The sequence below is a fragment of the Ursus maritimus genome, unplaced genomic scaffold, assembly GCF_017311325.1.
Source record: "Ursus maritimus isolate PB19 unplaced genomic scaffold, ASM1731132v1 scaffold_14, whole genome shotgun sequence".
In the NCBI taxonomy this organism is placed as follows: domain Eukaryota; kingdom Metazoa; phylum Chordata; class Mammalia; order Carnivora; family Ursidae; genus Ursus; species Ursus maritimus.
The window spans coordinates 162,012-174,232 of NW_024423786.1; the positions used below are offsets into that span (position 1 = coordinate 162,012).

Below are 12,221 nucleotides of genomic sequence, written 5' to 3' on the forward strand. Positions count from 1 at the left end.
CCCCAAGACAGGCCGATTTGGCAGGCCTAGGGGAGGGAGGGTTAATGACTTGCATTTCTAACAAGTTTCCCCGTGATGTTGATGCTTCCATGCTGGAGACCACAGTTTGAGAAACAGACAGTGGGGAAACACCAGAGGTTTTTGTTACTTATAGACCTCAAGTCTCACGGTGGCATTAACCATCTTTAAGGACACAAAGGCCAAGTATAATATAACCTATGTTTTATTTTATACTTCTCTGATCATCAAGATCTAAACAGGAGTTTTGCTTAAACATATAAGAAGAAAAAGAGAAAAAAATCAACAGGATTAAATACTGGGAGCAGAAGAAGGGTGTGCAAGGAAGGGCTGTCCTGGGAAGGGCTGCACATTTGCAGGCACACTGGCAGAACACCCCATGAAGCTCGCACCTGGTGAAGACTGTGCTTAAGCTGCTCCTCCCTAATCCAGGCTGCATGGGCACAGAACAGTGCCAGCATATCTCCCAAGTGCACTGGACATGTCTCTTCCTTCAGTGTCTTCAGGCCAGAGTCCCTGCTCTCCACACACACATGCGCACTCATTTGCACTCACCAAGCACATGGGTTCTCACTTATGTCCAGGAATATGCAGTCACATTCACACACAAGCAATGCGTCTGATTTCAGGCCTCCTACACCCTCATAGGCCCAGGTTCCAACCCCAGAGTTAAGATGTGTGTTAGTGTCCTTAGCAGACTGACAAAGGGCCACTGCAGAGGCAGGGTGCCAACCATCCTTCCTGAGGACGCAGCCAGGGAGAAACTACATTCTGTACCCTGCTGGTGTGAAGGAAAATTCTACCAAGCAACTGGGGTTGCCTGGGCTCATTAGGGAGGTCCAGATGCTGGTTCTGAGAAGCCATCCAGCCCTGCTTCACTCCTCAATAACCAGTTCATAAGAAAGCAGAGTGTTAGAAGGCCAGTCCCTAGGAGGTCCCCCAACCCTGTGAGATAGGGGATACAGTGGTTGTCTGGATCCAGGGCCTGGTGCCATGTCAGCCGAACCATCACTTCTGCCAGGTACAGCAGAATCGTCACCTGGCATAAGAGGAAGCAGACACAAAAATGACAACTAAGGCAGAAAGCCAAGTGTCACTAAGAAACACAAGCAAATTTCAAAGGCAGATACCAAGGTGGACATGTCCACTCCAAGGAGTCCCCTTCCTCCAGCTTTTCTTGGGGTCAATGCCCAGCTCTGAGCTCATGCAGAGGCAGAAGTCCACCCTTATTCATACTTGCCTAGCCTCCCTCCCTGTGATGAGGCCCTGCTCGTGGCAAACTGAGGCATGAGACAGACCACGTCTGCTACACCAGCTCCTCTCACTGCCCTTGGAAATTCAAGACATAGACCTTATTGGGACTTAATCTGGGTTTGCTGGAGGCCCTTGTATGGGCAGCTTTTGGACAGTGAGCCTTTCCTGAAAGTGCTGGTAGTGAGCACAGTCCTGGCGTCACTTCAAGGCTCCTTGGTTCCCTGTCCCAGCCTGACTCCAGCCCCTTCCCTGCTCCTGCTCAAGACAGTTTCTCAGAGTGCTCCAGCCCACCCTTCAGGGTCAGGGACATGCTGTGATTGCAAATGCCCTAACTCAAGAAGATTTGAGCATGTCAGTCCCTAGTTCTAGCCCTGCCCTCTGAGAATCGCCCATCAGTGCCCACAGTTATCTCTGTGGACAACCTGGGCCCAGGAGGGGCATCAGTCAGCTAGTCTGGGCAGAGAGTCTGCTGAGTACTACCCTGAGGCAGACACCAGCTTAATCTCTTTCATCATGTCCTTATCACCATCCAGCTCTGACTAAGTCCATGCATGCTTTTTAGCAACACTCCAGCAGGGGGCTGGTCTCTGTCCACCCTGTCTGTGATGGGTGGTGTGCATGGCCCACTGGACCCACTCATCAACTTGCTTCATGCCAACTTGCTGCAACGTCAGGCTATCCTCTGATCCTCTGCTGAGGAGCGTGCAGTGTGCTATACATAGTATGGAGTGTGCCTTGTGGGGACTGTACCCTATGAAGTGTGCAGTGTAGCATGCGTTATGGGGAATGTGCAGTGTGAAGTGTGCAATACAGAGTGTGGAATGGCCTCTCTGTCTGGATCATGCCCTTGGGCTTGAACAAGTGGACTCTTGGAAGATGCGGCTGTTCCCTGCCATGTCCAGGAACCTCCCCCTGCAACTTTACCTCCCAGCACCGTTCCCAGGACAGAGAGACAAATCTTACTGGCTGACGAACCACTGAATGCTGCTTTGATACTGCTAGAGTCATGCTTACCTGGATCAGACTTGCTAGCAGATAGAACACCACAAAGATCTTACTGTTTGGGACCAGATGGCCTTCCACCAAGTAGATGATGTGGAAGAAAATCAGATGGCCCGGAACCACCAGAGAGAGTAGGACTCGGGCTGATATGGAATTAATTTCTGGAAAAAACAAAACCAAGGAGATTGTGTGACCTGCTGGGCAGCAGAGGCCACCTTGGCATGTGACCGTCTCCAGTGAGGCATCCACATTCATTTACCCACTACACGAGTGTTTACTGAGCACCAATGATGTGGCAGGCATGTTCTCCTGCCCCTTCCCTCATGGAACTGACATTTCAGGGAAGAGAGAAAAAAAAAAACCAACAAAACCAGAATCGACTAGCAGAAAAAACAAACAAAAAAAGTCATTTCAAACTGACCAGCACTAGGATGAAAATAAACCAGGATAATGTGGTAGAGAACAAAGTGTACATTAGTAGGATGAATACTGGAGACTAGAAGCCCTCGAGAGAAGATGACATCTAGGCTGAAGTATGAATCTGAAGGAGAGGACTCTGGGCAGAGGAAAGAGAACATGCAAGGGGCTTAAGGAAGACGAGAGCTCTGGAATGTGGACGAAGGAAGGCTCAGCATGTGGAATTAGTAATCCAGGGAAGGATGGCATACTCATGGGGGCCCTAAAGCAGCCCCTTCCTCATGCTAAGCATGAGGGACCCATTCAGCATATTGTCTTTTGGCTTTAGTACTCTAAGAATTTGAGACTCCGCAAGAAGTGTGACTTCCCTTCCCCAACCACACACGCTTTTAAAAACCGTAACATGTGAATGCAACTGACTTCTCAAAAAGAAATAGAGTTTCAATAAAAAGTCTCCATTTGCCTCTGAGTTAATATACTTCATCAGAATAACAAGAAAGAGGAGGAACAATCATACAGCTTAGAAGCTAAAAACACTACCATACAATAAAATGTAGAGAGAGGGTGAGAACACTCAAGAGCTCCAAAATCTATTCATGATGAAACATTAGACAAGGTATGAAAAGATTCTTTGAAAAAAAGAAATAATTGCTATTGGTAGCTGGCACTAAAACTCAAGAAAATCTACAGAAACACTAAATAAATAAGAATTTGGTAAAATATTTAGATGCTGCTATAGCATCTGGGTTCCCCCCACCACCCAGATCCATATGTTGTAACCCTAACCCTCAATGTGACGGTATTTGGTCATAAGGGTACAGCACTCATGAATGCCATTAGTGCTTATAACCTTATAAAAGACATCTCAGAAAGCTTCTTCACCCCTTCCACCATGTGAGGACACAGTGAGAAGACAGCTGTCTAGGAAGCAGGTCATCACTAGACAAAATTTGGTAGTGCCTTGACCTGGAATTTCCACAAACCACAACTATAAAAAATAAGTTTTTATGCTTATGAGACACCCATTCTATACTTTCATTATAGCAGCCTAAACTAAGACAGGTACAGAAATAATAGAGAAATAGAAATAGATTTTCTATATATAAATGACAAATCAGAAAATATAATGGGAATTTCCACTTCAAGCCAAGATGGCTAGACGTATTTCTTCCTATTCCTCTCACTTAATACAACTAAAAACCCTGGACATCATATATAAAACAAACATAAGAAGATTTGAAAAGGTGGAGAGAAAAGGTGGGCTGGCCAGGTACCTGGGGACCCAACAAACAACACAGAATTGAGTTCCCTGAGTTGTTGTTTTGGTGTTTTGGGGGAGTTTTGCCTCATATATCCCAGACCAGATGCTAGAGAAGTCAGCAACCCAGAAATGTCAATGGGCACAGACCAAAAAACAAAAAACAAAAAAAACCCCAAAACCCAGTTAAAACTCAACAAAAGCCTGCTCTAGCCAAAGGTCCAAAAGAGGGACAGCCTAGCAAAACACAGAACTTTTAGATAACAACTTCTCTATTCCAGCCAAACATCACAGGAAAAACTATAGACTCACTTCCATCGCAAAGGCCAAGTGGGGAGCTTGGACTTCTGACCAAATCTAGGTGGAATGTGGCACTCACCCCTTGTGGTTGAGGTAGGATAGAGAAGGCTGAGTGAAGAGTAAGTGGTACTCTGCCTGGTGGTAATGAGCCCCCCACCCAACCATGTCTGTGAAGTCCATGTGGGCAACAATAACAAAGCATCCCTCTCCTCAGCCAGGGTGGTGCCAGAGGAACGTGCACTCCTCCCCAGCCCACCAACAATGAAGTGCTCCTCTTCCCCCAGTATATGAACGGAGATGGGGATAGTGGGGGTGGGGGGAAACCTAGGTTTCTATCCTCGCCTGGCAGTAAGGAAGCAATGCATTCCCTTTCCTTCAGTAGTGCAGTGTCAGAAAAGGTAGCTGAAAAAGACTTAAATGAGATCCAGAGTTCCAGAATTTCATAGCATATACCCCGAATGCCTGGGATTCAATCTGAAATCACTTTTTATAAAAGAAAAAAAATTTCAACTTGGTAAGACAACCAACAGACACTAAGAATGAGATGACACAGATGGTATAAGTATCTGAAAACAATTTTAATGAACCCACTACAGAAGTTCTTCAATGAGCAATTACAAATATACTTGAAACAAATGATAAAAACAGAAAGTTTTGGTAAAAAAAAAATAGAAAGTCTCAGAAAAAAAAGAGAAGATACAAAGACGACCCATGTAGAAATTTTAGAACTGAAAAAATACAATAGCCAAAAAATCCCAAACAACTCAATGAAAGGGATAAATAGCAGAGTGGAGAGGGCAGAGGAAAGAACCTGTGAACTTGAAGAAAAAAACTATGGAAATTAGCCAATCTGAATAAGAGAGAGTAAAATAGGCTAGGGGAAAAATTGAACAGAGCCTCCAGGGCTTGTGGGACTGTAACAGAAGAGCCACCATTCATGTCATCAGAATACCAGAAGGAAAGGAAGAAGACAGTAGGGCTGAAGGTGTATTCGAAGAAATCATGGCTTAAAATTTCCCAAATTTGGCAAAAGATAAATCCATGTATTCACGGAGCTGAGTAAACCTCAAACATGGAAAACCCCCCAAAAAACAACCAATGTACAGCATAGACTAAAAAGTAAAGAAAAAGTATTGAAACAAACAGAAAACAAATGTCACCTTATGTATACAATAAAAATAATTCAAATGACAGTAATTTCTTATCAGAAACTGGGGAATTCAGAAGGAAGTGGCCCATTTTTCAAGTGCTGAAAAGAACCATCAACCCCAAATTTTATATCTGGCAAAAATATGCTTCAGGAATGTGCCAGCAAACCTACCCTAAAAGAATGGCTAAAGATAGTTCTTGAAACAGAAAGGAAATGATTAAAGGAAAATGCAGTGGGAGAAAAGATCCAAGTTTTAAAAGTAACAAAAAGAAAAAAGACCTCCAATGGTTTCCAGTGGTTCTCAGAATAGAATCCAGTCTCCTTCCTCAAGCTTCAAGGCCCTATAAATGATCAACCCCTCCCTCTCTATTCTCAGCTTCCTCTACCCTCTCCCTTGCTCATTATGCTCAGGCCTCCCTGGCCTTTCCGTTCTTCAGAATTACCAAGCTCCTGCTTCTGACCCTTTGCTCAGGCTGTTCCCTCTGCCTCAAACGCTCCTCTTACTCCAGCATGCCTCCTCCCCCGTACCCCTCTTATTGCTCCTCCCATCATCCTCAGAGAGGAACTTTCCAAACCCAAATCTCAATATCTCCTGAAATTCCTTCCACTGCACCCTGTGCTTTTTTATTTTAAAACATGCCACAATTTGTAGTTAAATGCTCCTCTTTTGGTGTGTTTATCTTCTCTTCTGGATCCTGTAAATCCATGTGGGCAAGAATCAGCTTTCTCTGACTCATCACTGAAACCCGACACCTAGGACCTGGCAGACCTTCAATAAGTATCTGAATGAATGGATGAATCAACTAGAGGCAGGGGTGGGAAGTCAGGTCTCTGGGAGGAGGACCTGTGTCCTTGAAGATGATCTGGGCTGAGGTCAGCACTGGTCTTTTTCTTGTGTAAAGAAATGGCCACATGCCATATGCACCCCAATGTTCATAGCAGCATTGTCCACAATACCTAAATTGTGGAAGGAGCCAAGATGCCCTTCAACAGATGACTGGATTAAGAAGATGTGGTCCATATATACAATGGAATATTACTCAGCCATCAGAAAGAACGATTACCCAACATTTGCAGCAACATGGACAGGACTGGAGGAGATATGCTAAGTGAAATAAGTCAAGCAGAGAAAGACAATTATCATATGATTTCACTCATTTATGGAACATAAGAAATAGCAGGAAGATCAGTAGAAGTAAGGGAAGAATGAAGGGGGGTAAACAGAAGGGGGAATGAACTATGAGAGACTGTGGACTCTGGGAAACAAACTGAGGGCCTCAAAGGGGAGGGGGATGGGGATTGGGACAGGCTGGTGATGGGTAGTAAGGAGGACACGTATTGCATGGTGCACTGGGTGTTATACGCAACTAATGAATCATGGAACTTTACATCAAAAACAAGGGATGTACAGTATGGTGACTAACATAACATAATGAAAAATTATTATTAAAAGCAAAAAAAAGAAATGGGCACGTGGCCTCTGGAAGACACCCACCTGAGGTGCAGAAAGTAGAGCATGGGTTAGGCCAGAACTGTTTCATCCAGAGGGGGAGAACACCAGGCGTGCCCCACATGTGCAGGTAGGTGGAGATCCGGCTGGTCTGAATGGCAACCAGATTGCCACCAACACCTGGGAGGAGAAAAAGGAAGTGGTTTCCCCTTTTTTATGCTAGTTCTCTCTCTTACATCTCCAGGAAGCCTTCCTTAACTGATCCAGCGCTGGACCTCTCTTCTTTCCTTCCCACTTTACCACAGCTCTTGTTTGGCCCCAAGCAAGGGTAAACTGGACCTTGTGAGCGAGTTATGTATTTGTTGGGTAGAGGGAGGGGGTGGGGAATAGGGAGGGAGGGAGGGAAGACAGTGACAGGTCTGTGGGAGGGTATCTTAATAAGCCACTCAAGGTCATTGGATGCGACAGGAATCAGATTACAGACTGGAACATCTGAGAAAATGAAAGGGTTCTTTTCCCCCAAGGTGGGAAGGAGACAGAAGAGAAAGTGGGGGACAGCAGTGAGGGAAGAGGAGCTATCATATGCAACAGGCCTGGGGCTTACTGCTGAGGCCCCAGCTTCCACAGGGAGTGCGACAGTGCCCAGCCCTGCCAGGACCTCGGGGCCCAGGTGACAAAGGCCACACCGAGCTCCCTCTGCAGGGCCAGGATCTGGGGCTGGCAGAGAACAAGGGCCTACCCATGGCCATCTCTTTTAGAGGGTGGCTGGGCTGCCCCCATTCTATTTCCTCAGCCCCCTGGGGATTAACCCTCACTGGGTCAGATGTGCCCCCAGTGATCTCCAGAGGGAGAAACCAACTACCCTGGATACCCAGAGGACAATGGCAGATCTATTTTGATTGATTGATTGATTGATTTATGTTCAATTAGCCACCGTTAGTATTTAATGTAGTGTTCAATGCTTCAATAGTTGCTTAGCACTGGTGTTATACACATGATTTTCAAAAAAGGAAAAAACTGTAAAAAAGTAACTAAAATTAATTGCTGGCTTGTCCTACAAAGTCAGTTGAGGCAACTCCAGACCTCCAGTCTTGCCAGGCAGCAACTGGCTGGAGCTGAGCAGGCCCCGCTCCCTCCACACCAGGAACACGCTCGGCAGAGTGACTGTTCCCCGTCACTCTTTACCACCCACTTACCGTCACACCTGCTGAACTCATTCCAACTGCTTTCGTGGCCCCAGAGGATCTGAGTTCGTGGCATCCAAGGAAATCACGCCAAGTGTTAAACATCGGGACCTGACGCTAGGTGATCGGCCCTTTGTGTGAGGGGCCAGCCTCTGGAGAGAGCAGACCTGCTGGGTGGTCCACTGACATGCAAGGAACAACCACCTGGGTTCCCACAGAAGTAGGCGGAGGGGGCGCCCAAGGGCCTCTGAAGCCTGTTTCTACAGCCCCAGAACACCAGGGCCTGGGACCAAGCGAAGGGTGCAGAAGTTACCACGTTTGGTTCCTTTCCTGACTGGTTGGTCCCATTTACAGATCCTTATCAGAAGCTGGACATGAACCAAGCTTTGGTTAAAAGAGGGGTCCTCACCACAAATGCCCATGGGGTCTAAGCCTAAAAGGTGAATCAGTGAAGGGTCACGTGAAGACAAGGGGGAACGGAGGGGATTCAGGCAAACGGAACAGCACGAGTCCTATGTCAGTGGCAACTGATTCTCACTTCACCAAGAATGTAAATTCAATACTGTCACAGCCTTGCTTTTTAAGGAGAAGACAGAAATCCAGATTTTTATGTGCAAATGTCTGAGTTTAAATGTCATCAATGAATCTAAGTTTAAAAACAAAACAAAACCATGAGAAGCGCACACCCCAGGTCTGAAGGCCACATTCCCGTCTGTAGGCACCAGCGAATCCTGGCTTAGACCCTGTGTGCCTTTGACGGGTAGGATTTAGCTCTGTGGGAAGGCTCAAGTCTCCGCGGTGACTATGAGGAAAAGGGTGGGAGCTGGTGGAGCAGTGGGCAGGGCTTTCTTCCCGAGAGTCTCCTTCCACCTGCGACAAACCAGACCAGCAGCTGCTGCCCAGCAGAAGCACGGCCATGACTCTCAGAGCCCAGGGCTGGATCTCCGAAGTCGCTGCTGTCCAGATCCCACCGCCCCAGCCCTGGGGGCCAGCACAGTCCAGGGGCCCCAGGTGACAGCACTGCCGTTACCTACCACATATGATGGGAGTAAATACAGCCATGCCTTGGTACTCATGTTTAGAAATAGTTTTGTTCAAGATGAGCCCTCCGAGACTGGGGAGAGAGCAGAGGGAAAATGGTTAGTTTACCCTTGTAGGTGACCTGGTACACCTCTCTATAAAATGTTTCCTCAGCCTGCCTTCCCAGCTCAGCAAACACTTCCCTGACCCCTACACAAAACACCTGTCTCGTCAAGCTGGTCTCCCCAGTGTCCTCTGTACTATGCACGCTTGCTTCTCCACATCTACTCTGAGCCTCAGCTGTTCCAGAAGAGCCATCAGATAATGTCAGCCCATTAAAAACAAACAACAAACTCCCCTCCAAGACCACTTAGCTGGCTGGGCTCTGCCACATGACCATTCCTGAACTGTCACTGAAATGCTATTTTCGTGAGCAGAAAATGGAACCTGCATGAGTATCATCCCATGCTGCTTGTTCTCAGAGATGCCACGACAAGACCTCACTCCCACCAGACCCTGTAGTTTAGCAAAGGCTGCCCTGCCCCTACAGCCCTGGAAACGTTAGATCGGTTTGTATATGGAGCCCAGGAGCTTTCTGGAAGCAAACACACCTAGACCATAACTGCTTCTCCCTGATATTCAAAGTTAGGAAAGCACCTCAGAAAAGACTAGGGTGGCCCCCACCCAGGTCTACTAACAGAAAGGGCTCTGGAGGATTGGGTTTCAAGGGTGGAAGACCTGAGATGAGCTGAAGGGCCCAGGACCACTAATCCCTCAGCCCCCCAGGTCCCACCAGCAGCCATACTATAGAAATGGTGTTCACAGAGCCGTTGCCTTGGGGCCAGGTAAGGGGCTCCCTGCAGCCTAAGCAGGGGTCCCGGCCAGTGAGAGGTCCGGCAGCACAGGACAGGGAGACCTGGTGTCCTGCAGCTCCACGAGGGGGCAGGGAGCTGAGGCACTAGTGTGCTCATCTGATGTTCCCAAGTTCGGCTCTTCCTGGCTCTCTGGTGCTCCTGCAATTGTAAATAGGGCTGCCTCTCAGAATAAATCAGGCCTACGGTTCCTGGTGAGAGGGAAAGAGATGAAGAATGAAGAGATATGACTCAAGTAGCACCAGGACTTAGTGCAGGAGCGCACACCAACCACGAGTGCTGCCCTCACTCCAGAGGCTCTGCGGCTCTCAGGCCACTCTCCGTTTCCACAGAGGCCGGGGGTGGCCTGTGAAGGGAGAAGTTGGCGGCAGCCCTCATGCTCACCTGCTAATGACCATCGCCAGGATGATGGGGAGCCACCCGAACTTCAGGATCTTCACGATGGGCGGGTTCTGCTTAGCAATGAGGACCCACACGGGGATCAGGGCCGTGAAGCCAACACACACGAGCGGTGTCAGGTATCGATTGTCTGTGGGGAGAGAGGGGGTGTGCGCCAGGGCACATGAGCATGGCCTGGTGGGCCATAGCCTGGGTTGCAAAGATGACAGGTGGGCTGAGAACTAAGGGCACTGGAGGTCTGAGGAGACACCTCTGTCCCCAGCAGCTTAGGGTGGACCAAGCTAACGTACCTCTCAAAGAATTCGTACCGTCTTATGAAGCAACTGGAAAAGCTCCTCTTTATCCTCAATTCCTGTCACAGTCCCCTTCACGTTTCTTCTTTGGTATTTTCCTGACATCTCCTCCCATTCCAACCTAATTATTATTATTAATGCTGGCATTTATAGGATTGTGACCATGGCCAGCACCGTGCTCAGCACTTCCCAAGCACAAACTCATTTCATGTTCTCAACTACTCCTCAGACAGGCATATGAGAGACTACAGTGTGAAGAGGTGGCCCACCAGGACTCGACCCAGCACTCAGAAACCAGGGCTAAAGCCACAGTTAATTAATGATGTCAATCCTGCTCCTGGCTGAGGCCAGCCCAAGGCGACCTCCTTGGCATCCATGGGTCTCAGGACGCAGAACATGGCCAGCTTTGCAGCTACTCATGCCCCTGTGTCATTTTCTTGAGCTGGCATGAGCCACGAAAACAGACCTGGGTCTGGGACACCTGACTGTACCTGGGGCCAGGCCAGGGCCCAAAACACACCAGCCCAATTCCCACTCACTCTCTTCCTGCTTATACTGTGTCTCACCTTCCAAATGCAGACAGAACAAGACACCAGCTTTCTCTAGAACTGTCCTCTCATCCCCAGCCCTACCTCCAAGGGGCAGGCTCAGGCTCAGGGTGGTGCATGGCCCTCTGCAGAGTGGGCTCCAACACTGACAGGTGCGCAGGTGGGTCTGCACCCCACACACCCTTTCTCGGAGCAGCATCATTAGGAGCACCTCCCTCTTGTCCTTCTCTGCACTAAGCAGTTATGGTCCGTTCCTTTCCTTGGGCGACTACAAGGAAAGGCGGGCCGCAGGTGCCCAAGGTGGGCTATGGACAAACTGCTTCATGGCAGAAGTGGCCGGCCTCTTCACCATCCCAGGAGATGAGAGACAGGCCCAGCAAGTTCTAAGCAAGTCTCAAAGGCTCTGGGAGGCGGCAGCCTACAGGAGCACTACTTGCAGGACATTTCTGCAGTCCAGTTTTTCTAGAATGACTCAGAAGCCCCGCAGAGGTTCCACCTCATATTTTCCCACCACCATGATGAATACATTGTCTGCATATGGCTTGTCTTCCCAAATACACCGACAGGTAACACGGACAACAGCTCACTCTTCATCAGTGAAGATTTATCTGACACATGCCAGGCCCACCCAAGGTATATACACCCAAGGTATATACACAGTCTAATTCAAGAGATGGAGAGCCCATCACTATTCAATGGCTACTAATTCATGTGTGGAACATGCAGTATTTTAGTAGGGGTACAGCAGGGCAGAGAGGAAGGGTCCAGGGACACCTGTGACTCGTATTTGTTTTACAAATAAAACTTGATTAACCAACCTGTACAGAAATCTTGTTTTAAATTCAGTTTGGTTTAAAAAGAAAATTAGAATTGAGCTACCCTATGACCCAGCCATTGCACTACTGGGTATTAACCCCAAAGATACAGACGTAGTGAAGAGAAGGGCCATATGCACCCCAATGTTCATAGCAGCATTGTCCACAATAGCTAAATTGTGGAAGGAACCGAGATGCCCTTCAACAGATGACTGGATTAAGAAGTTGTGGTCCATGTATA

General features: G+C 48.0%; 1 protein-coding gene across 3 annotated transcripts in view; it reads right to left on the minus strand.

The window, feature by feature from the left end:
• Positions 1-437: 437 nt before the first annotated feature.
• Positions 438-12,221, minus strand: part of SLC41A3 (solute carrier family 41 member 3) — a 69,318-nt gene continuing 57,534 nt past the window's right edge. For all 3 annotated transcript variants that reach the window (XM_040628347.1, XM_040628349.1, XM_040628348.1), the window contains exons 7-11: positions 10,310-10,454; positions 9,068-9,147; positions 6,895-7,029; positions 2,287-2,435; positions 438-1,057 (exon numbers count right to left, since the gene is read on the minus strand). In XM_040628347.1, coding sequence (XP_040484281.1) covers positions 848-1,057; positions 2,287-2,435; positions 6,895-7,029; positions 9,068-9,147; positions 10,310-10,454 — 719 coding nt within the window. In that variant the 3' untranslated portion in view covers positions 438-847. The remainder of the gene's footprint in view (positions 1,058-2,286; positions 2,436-6,894; positions 7,030-9,067; positions 9,148-10,309; positions 10,455-12,221) is intronic.